The sequence below is a fragment of the Seriola aureovittata genome, chromosome 4 (assembly GCF_021018895.1).
Source record: "Seriola aureovittata isolate HTS-2021-v1 ecotype China chromosome 4, ASM2101889v1, whole genome shotgun sequence".
Classification (NCBI taxonomy): domain Eukaryota; kingdom Metazoa; phylum Chordata; class Actinopteri; order Carangiformes; family Carangidae; genus Seriola; species Seriola aureovittata.
Window position 1 is genome coordinate 15,224,198 of NC_079367.1, and position 27,981 is coordinate 15,252,178.

The 27,981-nt window shown below is 40.4% G+C and overlaps 1 protein-coding gene across 5 annotated transcripts; it reads left to right on the forward strand.

Annotated features, from left to right (window-relative positions):
• Positions 1-132: 132 nt before the first annotated feature.
• Positions 133-27,637, forward strand: mettl16 (methyltransferase 16, N6-methyladenosine). Of its 5 annotated transcripts, none has more exons than XM_056374741.1 (10): positions 133-184; positions 530-667; positions 12,600-12,787; positions 14,198-14,338; positions 15,837-15,952; positions 16,185-16,327; positions 18,787-18,856; positions 20,673-20,762; positions 26,195-26,368; positions 26,686-27,637. In XM_056374741.1, the coding sequence occupies exons 1-10, from the start codon at positions 138-140 to the stop codon at positions 27,325-27,327; spliced, it is 1,749 nt and encodes a 582-aa protein (XP_056230716.1). In that variant the 5' UTR covers positions 133-137; the 3' UTR covers positions 27,328-27,637. The 5 variants fall into 5 exon arrangements, with proteins under 5 accessions (XP_056230716.1, XP_056230717.1, XP_056230720.1 ...); XM_056374742.1 differs by having other exon boundaries at positions 143-289; XM_056374745.1 differs by lacking the exon at positions 133-184 and adding an exon at positions 10,002-10,148 and having other exon boundaries at positions 533-667.
• Positions 27,638-27,981: the final 344 nt, after the last annotated feature.

A 27,981-nucleotide genomic window follows, 5' to 3' on the forward strand; every position in this document is an offset into this window, starting at 1 on the left:
ATTTAATAAAATAATGTTTTCTAAAGAGATGAGTTAGTGAGCAGCTTAATGTTTTTTAATCAACACATACAGTTGAAAAACCGATGGGAACCATTTTTTATGACGTTATGACGCACGACGTAGAGTGGTGACGTCGAATGCATCCAGGAAGAGAGTTGCAGAAACTGGAAAACGTTTGGACAACGTGAGTTGTGTGTGATGTTTCTACACTGTTGCTTAGTCTAAAAAGTCAACGCTAGTCGTAAGATTTTAAGAAGCATCATCACGACAGGGTAACGCTACTGTAAAGGTAAGCTGGGAGTAATATTGGCTATGTATTACCTTCCAGAGTTAGCTGACTGCACCAAATCAGCTCCGCGAATCCGTACTTTTTACTCAAGTTTGAGAAATGAATAAATACTTGTTCCTTTGTTAGTTTATTGAGTCAATCTTTCAACAAACCGGTATTTTTTAAAGTCTGTGAGTCTGCTGTCGCTCCAAACTCACACTTAAATAATGTCCGTGGTTTTTATGGCTGTCCTGAAATCAGAGCTCTGAACATGGCTTTGAACAAATCCATGCACCCTCGGAACCGCTACAAAGACAGACCACCTGACTTCGCCTACCTGGCCTCCAAGTATCCAGACTTCCAGCAGCACGTGCACACCAGCCTAACAGGACGACCTGTGTAAGTACCTGAGACTACACAGACTGTGTGCTTAGAATTTCTACTTAGAAAGAATGATGATGCACCTTGCATATTAAACTGTAGACAAAGTTCCTGGAAACTAAAAACGCCATTATGACCCCAGATATCCCCCAACGTGGGTGGACCAGGAATTAGCTTCAGGTGTGTGTGTGTGTGTGTGTGTGTCTGTGTGTCTGTGTGTCTGTGTCTGTGTGTGTGTGTGTGTGTGTGTGTCTGTGTGTGTGTGTGTGTGAGACTGTGTGACTGTTTGCATTTAACATTTTTCTCAATTACCCTAAAATTCAAGTTTATAAGGAATAATTGGAGCATACATTATCTTACAGGAATCTGTCATATCTCTACCATGTCATGTTATGTGAATACATTAACACCACATGGCCATCTTCACTAATGCTTGTGTGCATAACTGGAGAAAATTCCTGCAGCCAGGTTGTAAAATCTGGTGGAAATCCTGAAATCAGAAGAGTAGAGGCTTAAAGCAGCATATTAATTTCCACTTTAGAATTAAATGTTCGGGTGTCCACATACTTCTGGCCATATGCTGTATTTATTTTAGGCGTGTACACATACATCTTTTCACCAATCTGCCAGCCTGACTCAGTGAAGCCCTGAGGATCCCAATCAGCGCTGCTCATGTCCCAGCTGACTCGATCTGATCTTTACTGCTCATTCAGCTTCTGGCAAAAGCAGGAAGAGAAACACAGGACAAACCATCAATGGACCCAATATCAAAAGAGTTTTTTTCTTTTCACTCCATCCCCTGTTTGCTGCTCTCCTCTTCATTAGAAAGACTTAACAAAATATGTGTTAGTGAAAGATTATATTGAACCCCCAATTTTAAAAATAGGTTAGTGTGTCAATCAAAACTCACCAGTAAGCTTCTAGTTTCACCTCGCACTCAGACAGGACACAAATTAAATGAATGTAACACTGTGTGTGTGTATGTGCCCTTCACAGTGAGATGCTGCTCAGAAGTCATGATGTGAAAAAATCCAGGCAGGAGAACAAAGGGAAAAAAATGTCTGGTGGTATTAGTGGTGTTAATGTCAAACAGTGTGAGCTCATGATTGCTGCTGTTGTGGGAAAGAAACATGAACTAGAGCAGGACCACGTGCTTTTTTTTTTTTTGTTGTTGCAATGTTTGGGCTTATGCGGCACTGGGAGTTATGGTTTGTGTAGTTGGTGAACCACCTCTCCCTGACATGCACTTGAATCTAGGTGGATTTTTGACTAATAAAACCCTCATAATGGACAAATGTAGATGAGTGGCAGGAGATGAGATAGAGGAAGATATTTAAACTGAGCTTCAATAATTAGTAGATTGAAAGAAAATTCTCACAAATGAGAACCACAACTTCTCATATGTTACATCATATTATGCTCTAGCATAATGTAATGCACATTTTACTGTTTTCTCATGTTTTATAAACCAAATGATTAATTGATAGTGTTGTCTGCAGATGAATTGATAATGAAAATCATTGTTTGTTGCAGCCCTATATTTAAACCTGAGACAACACAGCTCTCGATTGGCTGGATTAAGGTGTTTTAAATTTCATCAAAATGTCATTATAGTTTATTGACTTCCTTCTTTGCATACTTTATAATGTGATAGGCATTTTGACAGTGTTATAGCAGGTAAAGGTACCATTATATGAGACTGCAATAGTTGTAATAAACTGCCAGATGAGTATTTCTAATATATGAAACCAAATCATGAAGTTTGAAGTTGGTTAGATGAGTGGTTTTTGAGAAAAGCAAAGTACAGAGATTGTTCCATTTATAGTTAAATAGTGTCACTTCAGCAGTTTAAAACTATACAACAGTAATGCTCACCTTTTTAGAATGACTCCATAATGCGTCGCTGCCATATCAATTTGATTTCCTCTTCTTTAGTTGACAGATATTACTGTGTGGGTAGCATGTCCATACCTGTCCATGATTGTATTTGTGTTGTCCTTAATGTTCTTTCACCCACTTTGGTCTGTAGTTGAACCTGTTAGAAATAAAAGTGCACAATGCCATGCTCTGTGCTAATAGACACCGGCCAAGTGTTTCAGAGGAGTAGTTGTGTTTGTCCTCAATTTCATTTTAAATGCATAAATATTGTTAACATGAAATGGCTTAGAGTAAAACATAATTAATCACCTCTGCCAGGGAGGTTATGTTTTCACGTATCTCTATTTGTTGGTTTGTCAGCAGAATTACACAAAAAGTACTGAACCAATTTACACCAAACTTGATGGAGGGATTGGGCCTGGGAAGAACCCATTAGATTTCGGTGTAGATCTGGTTGAAACGGTGGCTCCAGGTATTTTTTTAAATCACTTTCCATAACCGTACGAGTTGCGGATTGTATTTTTGTAGGCGATATACTTGTGTAGCTATTTTGTGTTTTTAAAAAGAAAAAAAAAAAAATTGTTTTCTAGAAAAAAGTTTATATTCCAAATGGAAACAGTGGTTTTGAAATATTTCAAAGAATACCCAGTCCTCTTTATCTTAGATGAAAATCCAAAATAGAAATTACAATTTATCTTGGTTAAGTTGGTTCCAGTCTTTTTAGCATGACAATTATTTTTCGTCGGTACAAACATTTGTCAAAAACAAAGGAACCTCCAGAATGAATGTAAGAACTGACAGTTATTGTTGGACTTGTGTTTGAGGTCTCCTCTTCATCTGTCAGGACTGAGACAATCTCCTCCCTCTTTGTTTGTGTTGAATTAAACAGGTACCACGTCTGCTCAGTGAGGAAATCGCTTGTTATTGTCAGTGTTATGCAGATGAATGCGGACATGGTGTCACTGCAGCGAGTCTGAACATCTGTGTGCGACTGTGAACATATTGGTGTGGGCTGATCCTTTGTGGTTGTGAGGTGGCCAGTCAATCATATTATGGCGAGCCGAACGTGCATGTGTGGGCATCCTTTAAACTCGGCTTGTCCGTTTGTGACAGGTGTTAATTATCAGTTTGTTGTGTCACAGTGTCTGTCGGTGGTTCCCTGATAGACAGTCAGACAGACAGACAACAGACAATGGGCTGGTAGTGTTTGGACTAGACATTCAATGTGGAAGTTGAATTTAGATAATTAGAGAGTTAGACACCTAGCCAGTTCTCGAGAGTCATTTAAGACAACAGAAAAGTGAATAAAGTCAGCGGTGAAACAGGCTGTATGATCTACACTCACCAAGCACTCTATCAGGAATATCTTACGAATAGGTGAAATGGGCTCAACAAGATGTTGGAAACGTTCCTTTGGAATTCTGCTCCATTTTGACATGACTACATCATTTCTGCAGATTTGTCACCTGCACATTGATGCTGTGAATCTCCTGTTCAGCCACATCCCAAAGATGTTCTACTGTATTAAGATCTGGAGACTGGGGAGGTTACTGAAGTTCACTGAACTCATTGACTCAATCATGAAACCAGTGTGAGACGACTTTTGCTTTGTGACACGGTGCATTATCATGCTGGAAGTGGCCATTAGAATATGGTAAATTGTGGCCATAAAGGGAAGCACATGTTCAGCAACAAGACTCAGGCTGTGACATTCAAACCATGCTTGACTGGTATTAAGAAGTGTGCCAAGAAAACATTCCCCACACCATTATAACACCACCAGCCTGGACTGTTGACACAAGGCAGGTCTGGTACATGGATTCATGCTGTTGTTGCCAAATTCTGACTACCATCTGCTGCCTCAGCAGAAATCAAGATTCGTCAGACCAGGCTACGTTTTTCCAGTCTTTAATGGTCCAGTGTTGGTGAGTCTGTGTCCACTGCAGCCTCAGTTTTCTGTTCTTGACTGACAAGAGTGGGACCTCATGTGGTCTTCTGCTGTTGTAGCTTATCCACCTCAAGGTTTGACGTGTTGTTCATTCTGAGATATTTTTCTGCTCGCCACAGTAGTTATGAGTTACTGTAGCTTTTCCGTCATCAACCAGTCTGGCCACTCTCTGACCTCTCTCCTCAACAAGGCGTTTCCATCCGCATGACTTTTATTTGTGTTTGTTGTATTTCTACACTGTGGTATTACTAGTTTTAAGTAAAGGATCTGGGTACATTTTCCACCACTGGATGTGTAACTAGTGAAATTGGCTAAGTGGGCTACATGCTTTTTGTGGCAGGTTCTGCAAACCTCTGCAGTTACGAAATTGTAGGCGTTCCACGGTCCCAGCATGTTCCTCTCAAAATGTGAAACATCAAGGTCTGTATTGTTGTGTTGATGAATGGCTCATTGGTCTGTGGGAACCCCAACCCGATCAATTAATATTTCTTCCTCCTTCCAAATCACACCGGTCCTCAGATAACCACTGTATTTATAAAGACCAGAGGAACATAAAAAGCTAGTAGAACCCAACACACATGCTGTACAATGCTGAGATACAGAAACTGTAAAAGTTTTAGCAAAGAACCATCACTCTCAGCCTTTACTGCTTTCTTCTTCCACAGTCTCTTGCTGTGTGTTCTGCCATAGACTGATTTCACAATTGGAGAGCAACAACACCTCCTGCGCGGATGAAAACTTGGCCCACAGGTGTATGCGCACACTGATAGTCGTGGACAGAAGTCGACTAAAACAATTGACAATAGAAAGTCGAGAATTACAACAACAGTGAGGGCTGCCAGCAGATGATTATTTTTAAAATCTGTGCACATGAACAACATTTCAATCTTTGTCCAAGTGTGTCCTATAAGTTAGAAAAATTTGTGTTGCAAATAGTCGTCACCTGACAAGAAATCCTCACTTTTTACTAATAGATTTGAGCCATTGTTGAAAACAACATGGTACAATGATCAGACATTGACTCAAAACAGAAGTCAGTTGCCAGTTCATTGTCTTTGCTTACAACATGAACGGATGTCCAGGATTTGTGTCTAACTTTGTGTGTGGTATCAGCTCTGGTTAACCGTCTGCAGAAATTTGGCTCTTCTTCCCAGTCAGTCTGTCATTCCATCAGTGGAGGGATTAGCGTGGTTTTGTATTTCCCAATGAATTCATCTCCTGGGTTTTTAAGTATTTAAGCAGTGAGTTAGGGGATGAGAGTAATCTTGGGGAGACACTCACTCAATCCTCAGGGAGATACGTCTCCCTCATTAAGGGATCGTCAGTGGAGAGGACTGATAGCAGTGGGCAGAGAGTCGAGCTCAGACCAGAGGCAGCTGGAGAAGAAATATGGTGGCTGTGATTGGAATTGAAGTGAGGAAAAGATAAACCCCAAAGTAGTCTGAGTTGGGGTTTATTCAGTTTTTGGGGAAGGAGAAGGGGGGCTCAGATCAGGGAGATAGAGGGGTGGGATTAGGAGGCATGAATGGGTATTAAAAATGCAACAGCAGCCCTGGTGACATTTCATTTGGCAGTCATATTTTTTATGGGCTGGAAGACAATCATCTGTGGAAGGATTTTCACTTTGGTAATTGATGAAATGTTCAATTTTCACACCAGTTTTCTTCAGAGATGTATTATTAAGCATGTTCTTAGCAGTAAAGGATCAATGAATGAATAATTATGACCTGATGATGCCACACTTTAAATTGATAAATGTAAACTTACAATGGTCTGCAGCACTCAACACTCAGTGGAAAGCCGAGCTGACTTTTTTTATTATCTGATGGGAGAAAGAAATATGGGGAAATCACTGCCTTAGGTAGGACATAATTTTCCTTTCCTTTACTAAATCTACTGTGAACAGGCTGTACTGTGCCCTTGATATCCAGGTAGAACCATCACTGTTTTCCAAATCATTTATCTGAAAACCAGTTAATTATGAATTATAATTGCTGTTGTGTTGAGGCTGGCCACAGGGTTTCTGGTAGGAAGCTCCAATTAGCCTTATTGAGCTGACATGAACAGACCCCATTATCTACAATAAATATTTATATAAATACAATTAATATTTTTACCATTGTTGTTCTTTTGTCACTAAACTGAAAATAACAGTACACTGCGGAGACTATACAATTAATACATTTCCAAACAGATCTGTTGCTTTTCCACAGTTGATACTCGGACAGTCGCCTTGAGGTGTTTGACTTGGATCATTTTTCTGCTTTTTTGTTCAACTGTTTGTTTCAATATTTTAAGAGCAAATGATCAATCATCTCAGCTCAGTTAAATTTAAAGTGTTGCAAAAATAAAAGTAAATCAGTCTTCCCCATCATGATATCAGGTGAATAGACAAAGACAAAAACAACCTATGAAAACATAATGTCAAAAAATCGTAATTGTACTCAATAAATCATTTGTAGCAATTTCCTGGAAACCTTCCTCAATTATCTAATAAGTAGCAGGTGTTTAGCTGTAAATTACTAGGCTATTTCAAAGAAAGGCCTATACAGTTTGGTAGTACTTATAAGAGAATTGGAGAAAGTGTTGCTACGGTTATTAATTAGCTGCTTGTTATATTTGAGCTTTTAAGAAAATAATAAACTAGCAGGCAACTGGCATAAAGACAGACTAAAAAATTTTAATTTCAATTCTTTGTGACTCTGAATTGTCATACATTATCAATCCACTTGGTAGCTGTTTAATATTCAAGTCGTTTATGCTGCATATTGATTGAACTGCATGGTCTAAAGTCGTTTTTTAATGTATTAGTAATTCCTTAGTTTTGTGTTTCAAACAAACAAATAAAACGCACTCCATGCCACAAAACTTCCCCTACTCAGCAGTTATAGCTTTCAAATATATTTTCACCTACGTTATTTCCACAGACTTGACATATGAAATAAAGTGATGCACTGTGGCACATTTACTGTCTAATCAAGAATTAAGAATCTGTCTTTCGAGGAAACTCTGATGGATATTGATGTCTGTATGTTTATGAGCTATCTTTAATTTACCTTCTATAAAATTTCCTATTTTTCTTAAACCTGAATATAAGCAGCAGGTATTTAATAACTGTAGGAATTAACACTTTCTACATTTCCCTTTTATAAGTAGTACCAAGTTGTGTAGGTTTACAGCTAAATACCAGTTAATTTTAAGGAGTGAGGTTTCCAGCAAATTAGCTGGAAAATACAGGACCCATAAAATAAGTTTCACCCCTTTTTCTCACAAAGATCAAAGAAATTGGCCAACATTTTGAGGACTTGCAAAACTCTTTAATTCATCAAATCATGACCTTAAATCATCAGAATAATAATTGTGATTTAAACATTTCTAACAATAAACATTTCAACCACGATTGCTGGTTGTCACTGGGATCCTAAAGGCTGTTTTTACACCATCTGCCGTCAGGTTCTGCAGAGTTGCAAAAAAAAAAAAAAAATCACAAAATGAGCTCAGCTATATTGAAAGTCAGTTTATCTTTAAATTGGTGCAGAGTTTTAAGTTATGCACTCATTTTTGCTCTTGTGAGGACTGAAAATGTGTCTCACTCAGTGTTTTAAAAGAAAAACACCTGACATGAGAGAAGAAGTTGCTGCTAATCAGCACAAAATCTTTCCCAGCACATTCAGAGTGAGGTAGATGTACCTTGAAGGTCACCTCACTGTGGACAGAGATTGAAAGAGTGTGTGTGCGTGTGTGCTTTCATGCTGATCATGTAATGTGGAGGTGAGAGCAAGCTGTTTGTCTCAGGAGTAAACTGCCCTCCGGTTTAATGATGTCGTCCTCTTCATCCATCTGAACCTGAACGAAGGACTTTTTTTCTTTTCTGCTTCTCAGCACCTAAATGTCTTTCTTTCTGTGCCTGCAGAGTCTCACTGTGCACCTCTATCTGCTCCCTCACACCTGGTGCAGTTATTTTACCTGAACACAAGCTGGAATCAAGTTGAGCTCTGGCTGACTGCTGATTCCTGCCTCTTTTCCCCATTCTTTCTGATATCGTAACAACACACTATGTCCTGTCTCAGCACAACTTTTTCATTCATATTTGTCCCATACTGTATCCCGTCGGCTGCGTTAATGACGAAAGCACGCAGCGGTGCACCTACGTGGCAGCAGAGACGTAAATCGCGGGCACTCTCACGTTCTGTCTGGCATCAGCCATTGCTCCAGCGTGGCCAGATTTGCGTGCTCTCTTCATCTGTTCAGTAGGTAGGGTTGCCATGGAGACATTCGCAGTGCTGCTGATGGGAGTGATCGGTCTGCAATGCACGCACACACACACACACACACACACACACGCACTATCATACACACACACTCATCAGGGGCTAAAAATAGAGGGCTGGCCTGAGCAGCCTCCCTCTCTGAATATTGATCCTTATCTAATGATGCCTCTGAGGAGAAATGAAAAAGGGCAGAAAATCTGAGAGCTGGACAGATGAGAGAGGCAGGCTTTCATTTTGGGAAAGTGCGAGCGTTATGCTGATGTATCACTTCTGTCTCATTAGCCCGATTCTTCCCTTGAAGCTTAGGCCATTTTTAAAGTGCAGATTCTTCACTGGTTTGTCTTTCGTAAACGTGCCGTACGTCCTCAGAGGGGCCAGGTGTTAGTTTTTCTCCAAAAGATCACACTCCTTCATCAACTGATTAAACTGGACCATTAACCTAATATGTTCATTAGGTGAAGAGACACGGTTAAGATTGATGTCAGACTCTACAGGTAAATTGCTTCTCATTTGTATCCATCTCACAACTGGCTGCAGGAGGGTCGTTTGTCTTTGTTATCACTCCTGAATGAAGATGCCGTGTTGAGTGACCAGAATCAACTCGGTAGCGAGGCAGGTGTGTCCCCTGTTTTGCACTCGGTCCTACTTAAGAAGTGTTTTATAAAAATTTTTTGGGCATTTCATGCTGTCATTTAACGGTCAACATTTAACAGAGCAGAGGAAGTGAGGGGAGAGAGATTAACGCAATAACATGCAACAAAGGTTCCCAGCTGGATGTGAAAGGGCAACGTTGCAGACAGCGGTCAGCACCACAAACCAGAGTCCTTTCACTCCACACTAAGGAAAAAATATATACATTGCTAAAACACAAGCGTGATACACCAACTTCGTTTAATTTAATTTATCTTGGAAAATCCTTGCAGTAACGGTTACATGGCTTATACTCCATATAGTCATGATATCGACTCAAAAATTAAAGATATGAAAACTGGATTTTGACACATGATAAAACGGGCCTCAAGATAAAGTAAAAATACAGAAGCTGCCTTAGGTCCTCTGCATTATCACCTCATGTGCTTTACTGGTGCATATTGCCAAACAAATTGTAATAAATCAAATTACCACAATGTAATTGTCACACAGACAACCTGGGGCCCTCTGGCACCGGCCTGATACCTTCCGGGTATCAGCAGTTTTCTGTTTTGACTGGTTGGTAATTCACCCTAACAGACAAATTTTTCATGTGTTTTCACAGCTTTCACACCAGCTGAAACAAATGAAAACTGAAAGTCATCCCAAAGTAAATGCTCTGGGCTGAGAAGGTGTGCATGGGTTGGGCCATTGGGGAAATACTTTTGGCCAACGCAGAAATAAACTTTAAAGACAAAAACTTTTTTGGCAGGTAAGCAATTTTCATTCAACTTAGTGGGAGCCATATTTGAGTCCAGTATTCAGTTCCTATGACACGTCCATTGCTTATCCCCGCTCTGAAAACCATAGCCCCCTTGTTAATTTGAAAGGAGCCCCTCTGTTTACTCCAAATACATGGAAGTGCACATTCCTGATCACTTAATATGAACACCAGGGCTGTCACTTTAAAAAAGTCAAATTTGAACGAACACTTAATTTCTTCATGCAGCGTTTTGCCCGGAAACTATAGCCACACACCGCTTCTCAGACGCTTCAGTATTCGATCAGCATGGCTTTGTTTGCTGGTGACGTCCTACATTTTTGATTAGCTTCGGTCAGTAGAGCAGCAATACACCTGTTGTGCTTATAGACAAAATTTTGAATTTACATAGGGCATTAGTTTGAATATTTAATTTTTTCTGATGTTTGAATTATTGTTCAGATTTCAAATAAAAAGTGGCAGCCCTGGTGGACATATTATTTCCACTGGTTACCCTGAGATCAGTGCTGCAAAAGATGAATGATTACCACCATGATAACTTTGCAGAGTAAAATCTGACTGGTACCTGAAACAACACAGCCCTTAGGAATTTTTGTTTGTTTGTTTTCAGTTTGAACACTCACTTAAATTCAATAGCTGGAGTCATTGTGGTTATTACACAGGCCTGGAAGGAAGGGGAAAAAATAACTGGGATTCACTTTTATTTGGTGTGAAGTATCACTGAGGAGGAGCTGAATACTGAGAGTCAAATATTTCAGCTGTTCATGTATAATTGATTTTGTGAAAAAAAACAAACAGCGAAAAAATTGACAAAATCAGAGACTGACGGCTTTGGATGTCAGAGTTGTACCGCCATCTCTACCAGCAGTACCACTGGAATATGCTCACACCAAACCTGTGAGGTGCCAGACGCTCCTGTCACCAGGATGTGTCTAATTGCATCTGCCGAAGTGCGAAAGCGCTCAGAGAAGCTTTAATTATACCTATCTCACCCACTCGTTTTGTCTGTCACACTCATGCCTGCTTGTGTGACAGCTGAAATCATTAAACGCGTTGAGAGGAAAAGACGACAGAGCCGAAAGAGTGGGACTGAGAATTGGGAATAAAAAGTGGGAGGTCTTAGTAGTGTTCAAAATGTGAATTTCATTGTCATTAAGCAGGGGATTGTGAACTGATGGGCTGCTTATCTCCCAATTGTCCTTCAACTGTGTGTGTGGTGTGTGTGTGTGTGTGTAATGTGAAGTAATGCGGTTCACTGTGGAGAACTGCACCAGGCTTGATGAGAAGAGCTTAATGAAGTGCTGTACTGAGAGCAGTTTGGTAAATTGCTGAGGATCAGCAACTAAATTGAAATCATCCTTAAATGGAAATTCAGTAGTCATATAACTCCAGCCATATTTTTGTAGCTACCATTCTTAGCAACCATTTTTCATCAGTAATAATAATGTTGTTTTGTATTCACCCAGTTGACTGCTGAGATATGGCAACATGGCAACATCTTTAATGGGAGAAGACAAGGAGATCAGAAGCAGCTAGCAACATGAGCAGTCAGGCAATTATGCAGGTTTAAAACCTTTTAAACCTTCAAGTTAATGTTAACCAAACTTATTTTGTTTCAACAGTCAAATCTCCATGAATGGCTGATATGATTTTAAACCTTTTTCTGATAATGCCATCTTACTTGGTGACGAGGTTTTTATTTTCTTTTTTTTAACGAAAGAAGCCAAAATTCCTCAAAGTTACTAATTAAATGACTAATTTTATATAAATTAAGTGATATGCAATTGGCAAAATGTCTGATCAAGCAACAGTTTTCCATACTCAGTCGTATGGATACACATCAGTTCGTAACATTAAAGTAATGAGGTTTGATACCCAGCTCTGCTTTCCTGTCTGCTTACAGACAGTCTTCGTATTTCAGCTTTGACTTGCGTACTTGTCATAATTGTTCACACATATTTGGAATTATTTCTCACATATCAAGTGGCCTCGATTTCAGTTTTGGCTCCAAATAAAGTGGTTTAAATAATCTGGCTAAACTGTTGTTGTGTTACAAGACCTGTCAGACCGGGGGATGCCACAGTATCTCACCTGGTAGACTGCATACCAGCATGGCTGAGTCCTAACCTCAACAGTCCAGGTGCGAATGCAGCCCAGCCCTTTGCTATACGTCATCCCCTCTCCCCAAAAACCACTTCTCTCGCCTCTCTCCACTTTGACTGTCCCTATAAAGGCTAAAATGCCTCCCAAAAAACCTGTCTGATGTCTGACTGCTGTTGGTTTTTGGTAGTCACAATATTATCATAACAGGTAAAATAATGGCTGAAACTTCTTTCCAATAAACCTGAATTTTTCAGAATTTTTCTGTGGGACTTTTCTGATCCAAAATATAGAGTACTACTGAAACATGAACTCATTCAGCCATGTCTGTTTCTCCTCTAGTGTGAATTTCAAAGAGCCGGAGGCGGTACGAGCGCTGACCTGCACCCTGCTGAAGGAGGACTTTGGTTTGACCATTGAGATCCCTCTGGAACGCCTCATACCCACCGTCCCCCTGCGCCTCAACTACATACACTGGGTGGAGGACCTCATCGACGGCCAGAAACAGCTACGCAGGGGCATCGACATCGGTACTACCACTACTGTTGGTGCAATTTGCTGCACATGTGTCATAGTGTGTGAGATTGGTATCACTTTATCATGTGAGGATGCTATAAATGAGTTGGGCTGACATTACTTTTCATGTAACCTAAGGATTTCCTAAGTTGTTAGGTCCTGACCTCAGTGGTTTTCTCTATAATTTAATGTTTATATTATTCTTATGTAAAATTTGTGTTGAATGTTAAAATTTATAATCAAATTTGTGTGTACTCTAGCTCAGGGGTCTCGAACTTTATTCACATTTAGATTTTTCCCTAGTCTGTTGTTTTTAGCTAGGCTGCAAAATCTGATCCTAATAATTAGATTTTCCTTTATCAAGCTGTGTCTTACTATGCAACTTATAAGAGTATGGCTTCGATTTAGCATTGCAGTCCTATAACATTGTCTGACTTACAAAGGACACTTAAGAAAAATCGATCCAGCAGAACCAAAGAAATCATCTTTTTTACTCCATCTTTTCTTATTCCTTATTAAAACCTAGGGCGCCTTTAAACACTGTGGCAAAAACCACTCTGTTTTACCACCTAACTTAAGATTAAAAGAGCACAGACAGTTTTAATAGAGATACACTATTGATTTGTTGTTTTGATTTGTTTGATCTGACTGCTGCATGTCTCATCTCCAAGTTTGCATTCTCCAGGATTATGATCTCAAGTAGAAGCTAAACTTGAACAAACATACATATACAAGAAGAGAAGAAAAGACAAGTTGTTCAGCTATGGGGCAAATGCAGTTGACACTTGACAGTGTAGAGAATAAAAAGATCTAGAAAACATGTTGAGTTCAGGTGGTTGGCCCAGAGTTAATTTGAATTGGAGACCCCTGTTCTTGTTAATTCTTGATGTGGTTACCAGCAGCTCAGAGCCACATGCAAAATGTCAGTTGGTGCTTCCAGCTGGTACACATGGTTCCAGTCACCCCCAGTGTTCCCATTGTTCCCAGCATGAACCAACCAAATCCCAATCCACATGTCACAGCTTGTTTGCTGTTCTGTCAGAGAAAGAGCTGTCCAATCTTTCCGTAAGCAGATTGAAACTGTCTACTCCCTGATGGATCACCACTGGGCGTTTTCCTTCACTAATGGATGCCACCTCTGCCTGAGCCTGGACTGAATTATGTAGCTTTGGTCCTTGTTAGATGTGAATGATTCAATAATAGCTGCTGGACCTGACATATGTCGACCATTATGGCCTCTAAGTTAAAGATAATGCTTTAGGAACACACCATCACACGTTCTGGGACAACCTTGGCTTCATACAATCATTTACTTTAAAGAGCACCCCAGAATATAGACTGATCACTCAGTCATAACCATTTATCATCACAAATTTATGCATCATTGTCTTGCTGCCAGAAGTGTTTGTGTTGTGTTTCCTCAGGCACTGGGGCGTCTTGTATCTACCCCTTGCTGGGAGCCACAATGAATGGCTGGTATTTCCTTGCCACAGAGGTGGACGACATCTGTTTTGACTATGCTACAAAAAATGTAGAGCAGAACAACCTGTCTGACCTCATTAAAGGTAAATATGGTCCTCTCAGCCTGACGAACAAGGTATTTCAAGACATTACATTCAAACTACAAGTAACGATTACAGTAACTGTAAATGCTAAAATGTAGAGTAACAGTAGAAGAAATAGGAAAGAGTCGTGCAGATAGTGAATTGGCTCAATAGTCTCAAAAATATGTAAACTAACATTAGTCTCCACAAGCTACTGTTCTGTACTGAATTGAGTGTGTGGTATTGCTAATGAATTTAACTTTTAATTTGTGGGAACAAGATGGGATTATTTCCTTTTTAAGAAGTTGAATAGTCTCGCTTTAAGGCCCCTACACAGTGAGCAATAACAGCACACAATGATTTGACAATCGATTAGAAGTCATTTTTCAAACGAAAAGTGCAAAACATGCTTTGGATCCTGCTTCTAAATTACAAGGTTTTCTTGCTTTTCTTTTATCTTATGTGATAGTAAATTGAAAATCTTTAGGTTTTGGACTCTTGGTCAGACAAAAGAAGACATTTGATTCCAACATTCTCGGGCTTAAGAAAAAAAGATTTGTGTTTTTACACTTTTATTGATCATATTATTTGTAACCATTAATTGATAATAAAGCAGAAATTGTTATTTGCAGTCTTTGCAGTCAATTTTCAGATATTTAAGATTGTGCTTAAATTTTGTAGTGCTTAAGTGTGAGTAGAAAAATATGCAAGCAAAGGCAAGTCATCGGTCAACTCGCATCATTCCTCTGTGCTGCGGTCATGTTTTGAAATGCTGCAAAACCAGAGAAACTACAGCTTCTAAAATAACTAGGCTCCCATCCAAATGTAAAGCATTTAACCAAAGTTCTAGAAAATTTGCAAAACAAAATAAGAATTAATGCGTGTTTCCATCCACTTCCATTGCACCATGTTGCATTTTTCTTTTATCGATATACCAACTTTTCTTGGCCAAGTGTCAAAACTTTTCCACTCAGAGAAAAGAGAAAATAGACATAAATACTAGTGGTATCCATACAGTTTATATAGTGTACATATTTCGTTTTATTCTCACTGATGTTTTGTTTATATATGTTGACACTGGTGCCAGCTGCTGTTATTATATACTCATTCATCACTCAGTTCTTTAATGACTGAACAGAGAGCCACACTTTTGTTATGTCCTGCAAAACTTAATAAAAAGATTTTGTTTTAAAAAGAAAATACACATAAAAACAGGTGGATGGCAATCAGCCCTGTGTTGCATTGGCCAGTGTTTTCTGCTTCATTTCATGCCACATTCTTTTCGGCTGGTTCTTAGATGTGTCTCACTGGAAGCCATCATATTGTGAGGTTTTTGGTCCTAAAATTCACCCAGTCGATCTAGGACCACTGCTATGGATTGACTACCAAAGATTTCACCACATTTATATGGGCCTTTTGTCTTAGTTTTGTTTTCTTAGGAGCTGTGATGACTAGCGAAAAGATCAAACTTACAAATCCTCATCTCAGTTGTTTTTTTTTTTACTTTCCTTTACTTTAGTTGTCAAAGTTCCTCAGAAGACTTTACTGATGGACGCCTTGAAGGAAGAGACAGAGATCATATACGACTTCTGCATGTGCAACCCTCCTTTTTTTGCAAACCAGCTAGAAGCAAAGGTCAGTGTTCCTCCACCGCAAATAATTTACTGCTGTTCTGTCTGAATCTTGAACATTTAAATTCACAAAGTTAGACTTCTTTAAGCGTCTATATTTCTCTCATGTCGAGTAAACACACACTTGTTCACTGACCAGAGCAGTTCCAGCATGAAACTCTGTTTGTTTACACGATAGTAACAGGCTTCTAATAGGATTTTATCTTAATCTCTGTCTGTCTTGTTGCTCTCTCCAGGGGGTAAACTCCAGGAACTCACGGCGACCTCCTCCCAGTTCAGTGAACACAGGCGGGGTGACGGAGATCATGGCGGAGGGCGGGGAACTGGAGTTTGTCAAGAGGATCATTCACGATAGTCTGCAGCTCAAGAAACGCCTGCGGTGAGGAGAAAAAGCAGGACTTTAACCTTGAAAATTAAACCTGACTCAGACATGATCTTTCTCCCTAGTTGTAACCAAATCTAAACCAGGCTCATCAAGCCCAATCATAGACAGAAACTGTGTTCAGGACTGCAGAGCTACATATTTAAATTGGCAGATGGATGCACAAGAGTGCTGCAGTTTTGCTCTTTCTGGAGAGGCTGTGAGAGGTTTAAATGGCCGTTGAGAGCACCAGTGAAGGGGAGACACCAAGAGGTGAAATGGGCAGATGGGTTGCTGCACATTGATGGAGCTGTCATCTACAGTTGGTTTAATGATTTTGGCACACACTCACCCTGTGCTGTATCCGGGAGCCCACAGGGAACAGCTGTGTTTGGGTGGATTGGTGGTTGGATGGGGGTGTCTCCAGCAGCCATCACTTTACCCTCCCCCGTTACCAGGGCTGTCACCAGGGCAGCGGAGTGAGACACGGGTAGAGGGAGCTGCAGAGTATTGCTATTAAAACTGATTAGACATGCCACACCTGCTTGGCCTCATCTGTGTGTGTGTGTTGTATGCGTGTGTGTGTGTGTTTGTGTTGTATGCGTGTGTGTGTGCGCGTGTGTGTGTGTGTGTGTTGTATGCGTGTATGGGTTGTATGCAGTGCTGTGTGTTTGCGCATAGTGCTTCAGTGGAAAGATGAGTGGCCCTGAGAGAGACTGATGTTAACAGCTGCCTGCTCTTGTGTGGCTCTGTTCCACTCATGTAGTGAGGAAAGAAAGTGAGAATGAATCCAGTCTCATTTAAGGTTTGAGGCTCAGGCCAAACCAACCGGAGCTGGCTGTCACTCCCAAAAGCATGCTGGGACACCAGAGCAACCAGGTGTCCATGGAAACACTGCCAGCTTCTCCGATTGGTCCTTTGAGACGCTCCACTGCTGCACCTTGCTCCTCTTTCACCTTTCTTTCCACTGAAGTGTAATTACTGTCAGTAGGGCAGAGCCACCTCAGTTCCCAGTACAACACAAATGCTCCAAACCCCAGTTAGAAGGGAACACTCCTCATTTATCATGCCATTGATATGAAAATTACAACCTCTGGTAATAAGGTTGTAATCATATGTCTGTGCTTCAGAAACATGTGAAGAGAGAAGATTGAATATGGATGCTAAAGGCAGCTGCACACTTTGGGATGTTTGAAAAAGCTGTCTGGTGGAGGAGGGTATTCGGGGAGCTCTTCTGGGTGTTTCTACCCACTGTGCCGAAAACTGGGGAACATCTGTGAATATTAGAGCTGTTCAATATTTCATTGTGGCAACTGAGGCTGACGTGTTGCCCTCCCCACCACTTCACCCCTCTGGGCATCTTCAAACCTCCCAAACCTGATTACATATCAGTGCCCTTTTTTACTGCCAGTCATGAGTTTAAATGGTTTTTAAGAGGTAATTTTGTTGAGTTGTGTGTGACTGCCGCTTTGTAATAATTACAGTTAGGCACATTTACTAAAGAGAACAGTGGTTAGCTTTGATAGGGGCTGCAAATAACAAATATTTCTATTTTTATTAATCTGTTGGTTATTTTCTTGATTAATGGATTTAGTGTGTTTGGTCTATAAAATATCAGAAAAAGGTTTATCATGAAAAATGCACTAGAGCCCCAGAGTCTAAAATCCACAACATATTCAATTTACAATGATATGAAAGAGAAAAACCATAAAGCATCACACCTGAGAAGCTGGAAGCACACAATATTTAACATATTTGCTCCATAGATTATTTGAATGATTAAACAGCTATCAGAATTGTCTGATTAATTTTCTGTTGATCAACAAATTGATTAAGTGACTAATATTTCACCATTTAAATGACCTCAGTAATAGGAAGAAAATTTAAAAGATAAATAAAAATCAAATTGATTAAAATCAAAAAAACATGCAGAGAAGGTGGAAGTGTTTTTTCCAGGCCTGCGTACTGTCTGCAGTATCTCCACAACCTCCTCCCTGTACAGTATGAGGGCTGAGGCGAAACCAGGGAAAAAGCACAAATTACTTATTTCTGCTCCAAAAAAAAACGTTGCTGTGCTGTTTGAAGGTGACTTAGAAGAGTGAATCAACATTTAATTAGTATCCACTGAAAACTGACCAGTCTTTCTTCCAGACTGACTCCCTGAAGTGTTTATCGTTTCTCAATCTTCCCCAGATGGACTCTACTGCTTATTGATCAAGACCAACCTCATCTCTTTATTGCACAGCAGAGATTATTGATCAGGTCTCCATCATGGGATGACTTCAAAACATCTTTTCCTCCACTGTGGACTGTAAACACACGGATGTTTTTCCAGCTCATGTGTTTTACTTTGTCTTTGTGTTGCTCCCTTAAGCCCACCTCGGCTCGTTTGATCTCTACTTGGTAGCTCATGCCCAGGCTGTCAGCCGCTAACGCAGTCACACACATCTGCTTAATATGGATCCTTCTTTCTGCAGCTGGTACAGCTGCATGTTGGGGAAGAAATGCAGCCTGGCACCTTTGAAAGAGGAGCTGAGAAAGCAAGGGGTGAGTAGCCAGTGAGACCCGGAACAAAGGCCAAACACACACAAACACGTCTGTATCCACTGTTTTCAATGAGTGTCACACAGCAGCCACAGCTCATTGGTCTCAGTTTGTTCATGCTGCTTTGTACAGGGTTTCATAATGGCTTGTTAAAATAATCTTTGCCTCCCATCTCAAACCAACACTCCTCTGGGATTGAGTATTGATGTCAGAAGCAGATGGGAAGGTGCAGATACCCAGAAAACTATAACAGATCAACTCTTTCTGATATGCCAGCTAAGCAGTGTCACAAACAAGCCATGAATGAGCTGATTTCCTTCAGCAGTGCAGGACCTAATCACGCGGCCCTCTGTAGCTAACATGCATTAGCATCATTAGCCCAACTAATAGCCCAGCACATGACTCCTGACTGCTGCAGGCTTCTGGTCCTATGCCAGTCATTTCTCTCACATGTTTGAGACGAAAAAAAAGAGAGGCTCCAGACTCCCCTCTGCACCTGCCGTCCCTCAGACCTCCTCCAGGGGTTTCAGGGTGCTGCCGTTGCTCATTAGAGTGAGTGCAGCCTTGGCTAATGTCCAGGGAGGAGTGTGTAGCCTCATTTTAAAGTGTGTGTAAAAAGAAACCTGGCCTAGTTAATATGCTAATGCCTTTATCATCCATTACTTGATTTTCCCTTCAGTCTCTCCTCATGTTTGTGTTTTTAATTTATAAAAACCTTCCCACAGATATGGAGCTGTTTGACCCCTGACTTTTATCTAAGCGACCCCCCTCCTCCTATTTATTAAAGACACAGTCCTCAGGAACTGCTAAAGTGTCCTGTTAGCACCAGGGTCTTCACACCACATGCATGTCTTTTTCACATCATGGATCCATACTCTTTATTTTCTCACCCACGATTAGCTATATGGAACCAAAGCTAGCAGTGAGAAAATGTTTTAGTGAACTCTGCTTCACATCTTTAGAGGTTGTTACATGTCGAGGATTCACTGAGTTATTTCTAGGATCAAGCTTTAGAGTAAACTGATGAAAATGACTTGGTTATGTAGAGCTGTTTTATATTTTAATACATATACTGTACATATCAGTGAACCTCACTCAAGGCAGCCTATTAGTTCAGTGGCTCCAGCTGTTAGATATTCAATGATAGTATTATGGAATATAGTTTTATGTGGTTTTATTTCCTGGGAGCACTATAATTAACATGTTTTCGTGAATGTATAAATTGACTCTGTGGACATCTTATGGAGACTATAACTCAATAATGATACGAAACTTCATGCTTGCACTGCAAGTACCCCCTATAGATTAGATGATCTGATTAGAGTTTGGTGTGTCCTGCTGCTTAAATTTACATATTAATGAGGTAAAACCGATTTATTTTAAACTTCTGTTTGCTTGATGACAGACTAGTGGCTTCTTTCTCACCACTGCACAGCTGGCCAATGAAGCTGCATGAATTGAGCATGAATGTTGGATTGTCTGATTTGTAAAGTTACAGAAATGGTTGGGTATAGCCCTCTCTAATCTGACATTGGAAAGCTGTGGGGGAAGGGGGTTCTGAAGCTATCTGACCGTACACCTTTAAGCACCCTTATAATACATGGTATTTGCATTGGAGTGCCGGGAAACAGCAAATCTTCTCAAAAATAAAATCACAGTCAGAAACTGAAATGTAATTACTGGTGGAGGAGGGGAATCATATTTTTGACCACTGAACATTGTAGATACTGAAATAAACACTTTCCTTTGTGAAATCATCTGCTGCATGGTGCTATCATCAGTGTGCTGGTCATTTCTGAGTCTGTTTCTTTTTGCTCAGGTGCCTAAAGTGACGCACACAGAGTTCTGCCAGGGACGGACCATGCGGTGGGCGCTGGCCTGGAGTTTTTATGATGATGTGATTGTTCCGGTAAGTCTGTGTAGATTTTATTTGTCTTTCCTGTGTGCTCGAAAAAGCCCAGTCCTGCCACTCATTTCAGTCTCAACAGATTGTTTTTGTGGTCATTATGGCTGGGTAATGAAATTCAGTATCTTGATGGTATGTTATGCTTTGACTCTAGTGAAAAACTGTACCATATATCAATATCCAAAGAAATAATTTTATCAGCAGTGGTCATTTTGTTCCTTGAGCTGCTCCCCACATGCAGGTGGCTGTTTCCAAAACATCCTCAATAATGCACCGTCTCTGTCCTGCTTCACCCTCTCGCCTCTCTCCAGACTGTATCCTCTTTCCCTGCAGCCCTGCTTCCATTAGAAGCACTTATTCCTTCCTCTGGGGAGATGTTTATGTGATTTTTAACATGCCGTAGCCAGGCAACAATTGCCTGGGCACGACTGTGTGTGCGCAAACACACCGTGCCAGTCTTGTCTGAACAGTGTGAGTTGGAGATGCATTGAAAACAGGCACAGTGAAAAAGCCAGAACAGTGAAAGGCATCACATAAAGGACTGAGAATGATTCAGCAGTGGTGATACATTGAAAACAAACAAATGAAGGAAGGTGGAGGCAGTCAGCAGGTGCAGGCTGTATGTATGAAGACGACTGCATGTTTTTAGACTCTTCAGCATAAAAGCAGTTGAGCAGAATGATTGGCCCACATTTTCTCCTCCTCCTCCACTTTCACACAGTTCCAACGTCATTTACACTTGGGAGCTGCTCACCATCATTACCAGGCAGACCCCTCAAGCATATGTGTTTAGTGTGTGTGTGTGTGTGGGGTGGGGGGTGGGGGGGGTGGGGGGGGCAGAAGTTTCTGCGTGTGTAATTCCTTGCATGGTTGGCTACCTAATTCTGCCTGCATGCATGTGCTGCTATGGTCGCCTGGTATGATGTTGGCACGTGGCGGGGTGGGGTGTTGCATGGTGCTCATTAATGTTACATATAGACTATAACATATGTGACATACATTCAACTGTGACCTACTTAAACTATTATTACCAGGTCAGCCACCAAACTGCTCTTACTACCATTACCTCGTTCAGTCTTTTTTCTTTCAAATCAGTTTTTCAAATTAAACAGTTTGCCTGGTTCTGCTCAAAGGTAAAATACCAGCTTCAATAAAGCCCACTTGAGGTTACATCATGTTTGCTTAAACTCCGGTTATTGTGTGAATTAAAAACATCACTTTGTTGTTAAAAAGAAAAGATAAGTAGGTAGATTTTTTTGTCATTTGACAGAGCCAGGCTAGTTGTTTCCCCGTTTTAAGTGTTTATGCTAAGCTAAGCTAATTGACTGCTGGGTGTGGCTGTATATTTACTGACAGGGAATAAGAGTATTTCCCAAAATGATGAACTATTCCTTTAAAGGTGCAACAATAAAAGTTCTTGTTATTTGAATTCTGGCTTGTCTTTAACAAAAAGAAAAGATGCACAGGATGGATTGTAGTGAAGAAAAACTAGATGCAGGTAAAGAAATCTAGTAAATACAGACAAAAGAGGAGGATAGAGGCATGCACACACAGACAGAGCCTTACTCTATTGTGAACTAGTAGACAGAATAGACTGCCAGACTTTATCTGAGCCCTGAGGCAGGTTGCTGCTGTTGTTGCACATACAGGCCTCTGGCAGGAGGAGGTTCAGGAAGGTCCAGAGTTCAGGAGTCCATGCAGGGGTTTGGGACTTGACAAAAAGGAAAATGGAGGTTGGGAGGAGAGGGGATGATCAGAGTATGATTTACAATGTTTGCCGGAAGGTGAAATTGGCAGTATTTTGTTTCTGCAGTCTGTTTGTGTGCGTGTGCGTGTGCGTGTGCGTGTGTGCGTGTGTGTGTGTGTGTGTGTGTGTGTGTGTGTGTGTGTATGTATGTATGTGTATATGTGCATGCATGTGCACTCAGGAGGTCAAGATAGATGATTGAATGACATTATATCTGAAGAGAACAGCTCTTGTTGGGCTCAGAGGCTTTTACCTTGCCTAGTCTTCAAAATTGGGCTAAGCTTTCATTGTGAGGTCGTCATCTATCCATAACGTGTGTGTGTGCCAGTGAGTGTGTGAGTATGCAGTGAAGTGGGAGTGGGTAAGTGGGATTAATAATGGAGTGAAAGAGCAGCAGAAACGGAAGAGGATGTTATTCAATAGAGGTGTGTGTGTAAAACTGCATACACGTGGGTTTCATGCTCTTTGTCTTTGAATCTGTGTTTGTCTGTGCATGTTGACATTGTATGTCTGTGAGTCTGTTTGTACACCAGTGTATTAGTGCAAGAATCTGTGTCAAGGATGCGTGGTACAAACAGACAGGTTTGACTTGATGGATTTTATTGATTTCCTTTCCTTCTACATTGAGCTGCAGGGCTTGCAGAGCGTGGAGAAAATGGGGGAGAGACGTCTGTGAGAAACAATAAGAAATAAAAGAAGCTCTAACCAGCAGCCAGACAAGGCAGCGTCCATCATCAGCCCACTGATTAAAAATGTCCATCTCCCCAAAAATGCATTTTCAAGGACCATAATTTTAACTAAAAATCAATAGATGATCAACACTGAAAATCCTTTTATTGGGAGTGAATAATGTAGTTTTGTTTGCAATTATAATTAAGATGATGTAGGGAATATATGTGGATTTATTTATTGACTTAGAGCCATTGAAGAAAGTAAAAACTAAAATATATAAACTATACTATAAAATATAAACTATAATTTGAAGTAATAAAAAAGATCTTAGTCTGATGCAATAAAATAAGAGTAATCAAACTTCCGTCTCCAGATCAGTGCAACACAGTGAAGGTCACAGTCTGCTCCTTCTCTCTGCTGTTTGTAGGTCAGTCGGCCATGCTGTCTGCTCTGTCACTGTATGCTGCTGCTACTGCTGCTACTGCAGACCCCCGCTGTCTCCCCACTTTCAGTGAGCCTGCAGTGACGTGCAAGTGCAGCTTTGAAATATTGTTTGCAGTGGACGATAGCTGCAGAGCGTCTGCTATATTCAGACATAGCTGGGTAATGACCTCCACCGCCATTATAGCGTGACATTAGAGGGGATTAAAGATAAGAAACGGTGTTTAATTCATTGCAGGTTCAGGTGGAGCTCATGTGGTTTGAGTGCCCTCTTGTGGTGTGTGATGAACATCTGTCTTTTATTGATTTGTCCCACTGATGCACGGTTTGACCACGTACACTCATCAATGATCTAATGATCTATATCTCAGTTAACAATTAACTAGTTGCATCATTCATCACATTTTTAGAGCTTAAGAGAAAGACAGAAAATATTTGAAAAAGAAACAAAAGCTTATCATACATAGTCTACTATGGTGATGGCAATAGCAATTTGCCACAGTTCCTGTGGATTTAGTCTGTCTCAGTGTCTTCCATTTCTCCATGTAATCCAAGACTGACTCCAGGATGTTGACATCAGGGCTCTGTGGGGGCCAACCCATCTGTTGCAGGACTTCTTGGTTTCTTGTCTCTGAAGATAGTTCCTTATGCCTCTGGCAGTATGTTTGGACTAGTTGTCATGCTGCAGAAGAGATTTGTTACTGATCAGACACCTCCCTGACGGTACTGAGTGATGGATAAGTTTTTAACATAACTACAGACATCAACAAACTCTTTGCAGAATGGCTGAGAGTCAGTCCACCACTGCTGGCAGTACATCAAAATAAAAATCCAACACTAACACCAATACTGATACAATTGATTCAGCTCATTTTGTAGGAGCTATACACTGCTTGTTTCTATCTGGTTTCACTCTGTGACGAACTGCTACAAACACTTTAAAAAAAAAAAAAAAAGAATTTGATTTAGGCTGTTCGCTGGTGTGACTAACACCTTGGAACAATGTATGAACACAAGCCAGAACAAGGGGTGTTACTGTGCTTTCTTTGATTAACACTAGAACAGTATTTTAAGCCTTTGTTATACAGTAGATTACATATATATAGTAGAAACAAAATAATGAGAAAAAAACCCCACACCATCCAGGTAAGTAACAGGATGGCAATGTCTGCGCATGTTTGCTCAAGTTGAACTAGTGTCTGTGGTCCTCTGACTGGATAACTGAGACAGCTTCTTTGTGTTCATATGGGCTTGTTGTCATGTTTGCCCACATACCTGATGAAGGTTGAACAGACCCAAATGTTGTAAATTTAATGGATATTCCAGCAGTAACAGGGAAGCAGCATGCAGGACTTCTCTCATTTTTATTCAAGTTCTCCTCCTGTGACACATTCAGGTGCAGAGACTTTTTCAGTTTTTTGAAGGAGAGCGAGCCGTACAGGGCCACACTAAAACTGAAGACTTAATGGTTCAAAAAACTGCATATATTTTGCTACGTTTTTGCAAGTTTATCTCATATATACTACTGTGTTTTATCATTTGCTTTATATCTCATAAGATAATAAAACAATTATGGATTGTAGCTACTGTAAATGTAACAACAAAGTGATACAATATAAATGGCTATGAGTTTGAGTGCTGTTGAGAATTTGAACACGTTAAGACTGAATGAGAGGTACGAGGAACGTTTTAACTTCACGCGTTATTGCTGGTTTCCATAATATGTGCATCCCCTGCTTGTTATTAGATCTAAAGTTATTGGCAGTAGCATGTCACTCAGAGAGCGATGGTCAAAAAGTTGGAGGTTTAAAGGAAAATCTATACTTTGACGTATGAGATGCAACTCATCTCTTGCAACTGGACTGGAATGCAACTCCTGGATATGAGACTGACAGCTTTAAGAAAAAGTTAATTTTCACAGATGACTGTCCTTAACCACATGAGGAATATGGATTCTTTGGTTTAGATTTTCACTTTTAAGATTTTTAAAGGTGTCTCTTTTAGATGCCTCTTATCAATTATGTTGGTTATAAGAAAACATTTTGTCTTGTCACTGACTTTAAAATTTGCGAAATATGTGTTAAAAAGCTTTTACTGTGTGCAGACCACTACCCTTGACTGCCCTCTGCTGGTGGCCCTGCTCTGGATATAGTGTTTTTGGACTATTAAATAATACTACTAATAAAAAAACAAAACAGACCAGATTAAGAAAAAGTAGCAAGACTAACAATGTGCAGCAATGTTGTATAAAAAGTATGAGATAAGTGGGAAAAGGAGGAAAAATACTGTTGATTAAAAACAAGATGGAATGTAATACTGTGTTTGATTGTAATTTCTATTACACATTAGCTAAATGATCCCATTGACTATAATACCACAGGTATCCATGGCATTTACAAGTCTCACCCACATGTACTTTTTGATTTGTCTGTCTGACCTGCTGCTCTGTTACTCAATTAAAAATATACCTTTAATAAGGAAACTAATTTTAATCGTGTCCTTTTGCATTCTGTTTTACATATCCAGAATAATCTTTGCATGGATTATTGTTTAATTCTCTCTGGTTTTCCCTCAGTCTCCTCCCAGTAAGAAGCGCAAACTGGAAAAGTCCCGGAAACCCTTGTCGTTCACACTTCCAGAGGCAGGAGTCAAGGAGCTCCAGGTCAAAGCCTTGGCGATCGGCTGCACTGCCTGCAGCCCTGTGGACAGCATCACTGCCCTGCTGGAGAGAACACTCACTGACCTGAGGGTAAGACAACTCTGCAAAGTTGTAACATCCTCCTGTCTCATAGTATTATAATTTGCTGTGCTATTTTTTGGCATCAGATAAGGGCTCACTAGTACCTGAAGCAAGAAGAGTGCTTTGATATGTCCCATGTTTATTCCCAAGTTGCACTGTGGATGAATTTTGTTGTATAACTATATAACATTGCTATAGAGTTGAGTCGACACGTCTTTGATCCTGCTCATTCCCTGCATTTAACTGACTAAATGTAATTGATCAGCTTGGTAGATCACACACTGTCAAGTCACCTCAATGTGTCTGTTTGTCTTCTTGCATGACAGGTAATGCACAAACATGTCCCCTGCAAAAAGCAGGAGCAGAGTCTCTTTCTGACAGCTGTTGAGAACAATTGGATCCATGGTCGACAGAGACGACGTGAACAGACGCGTCAGTTGCGAGAGCTCCCTAGAGCGCCTCACTGTGCAGGAACCAGCTCTCAAACCACTGTGGCCTCAGCTGTGCCTGCCACGGCCAAATCAAACAAACCTGCTTCCACACAAAACAGCAAGACCCAAGGTGATCACGCTCAAAACAAAACCACTTCTGCACAGGAGCTAGATGAACATCAGCTTGAAGAGGAAACAGGAAATGGCTCCTCTTCAAATGACATAAGTAATGATGTAACGCAGAACACAACTGGAGAACAAAAAGAAGTCTCAGAAGATGTAACTGGTGAAGATGTGGACATGGAGTCTACAGGCCCAAAGGAAATACTTGCTGTAGCAAGTGAACTGCCCTCGAAGCAACCCCCGAGCCCTGGTGCAGTCCAACACTTCCTGTTTAAGTGTCTGTTGAATGTGATTCTGGAGGAGAGCGATGTGATGGTTGAGATGCACTGGGTCGAGGGTCAGAACAAAGACCTGATGAACCAACTGTGCACTTACCTGAAGAACACACTTTTAAAGTCTGTCGCAAAGTCCTAAATGATCAGAAGTAAAAAAAACGGGTGTGAATTTCACAAACATTATTTTTAGAGATTAGTTCCTTTCTGGACGGTTAAAATGATTTTTCTCTGTATATTTGTATGCAGCTTTTGAGAGGTTTGGAAAATGCCGAATCATCTGTGGCCACTGGAAATTTTTTCCAGTAGAGAATCACAATTACATGTTGCCATTATTCATTTCAGATTTTCCTGTACTTGTTAGTTTACCTTTTAATGCAGTACATACTGCACACTGGTGTTTTTCCTCAAAGCTGTCAAAACATTTGGAATAAATGTACATTTTTATAACATGTTTGCCACTTCATGGTGTTTCTTTTATGCACAGTCAAGTATTTTTTTAATTTGTTGTGTTTTTTGATGATGCTTCAGTGCCTTTAAATGGCCACAAGAGGACAGTGTTTGTGTTTCTTCTACAAGGCAAAATTCTGTTGAATGAAGATTAAATCCTTTGATTGCTGTGTTTTAGACATTGTATTTGTGAATGGCTTTGTCTTGGCAGTCAGCACATCTTAAATTTACACTGCTATGTAATTCAGGATGTTCCTGGAGCCCCTCAGCCTTTCCTGTGCCTGGACAACTTTCAGTATTGTAGTAGCTATTATTACTCTGTTGTAGCCGACACATTTCCTGACCA

What these genes read in the sequence shown, in the direction of transcription:
- mettl16 (XM_056374741.1), top strand. Translation starts at nt 138, where the DNA reads ATGCATCCAGGAAGAGAGTTGCAGAAACTGGAAAACGTTTGGACAAC. An exon ending in CCTGTCTGACCTCATTAAAG is followed by an intron (nt 14,339 to 15,836) that starts GTAAATATGGTC and finishes CCTTTACTTTAG; the next exon opens with TTGTCAAAGTTCCTCAGAAG. An exon ending in GAACACTCACTGACCTGAGG is followed by an intron (nt 26,369 to 26,685) that starts GTAAGACAACTC and finishes CTTGCATGACAG; the next exon opens with GTAATGCACAAACATGTCCC.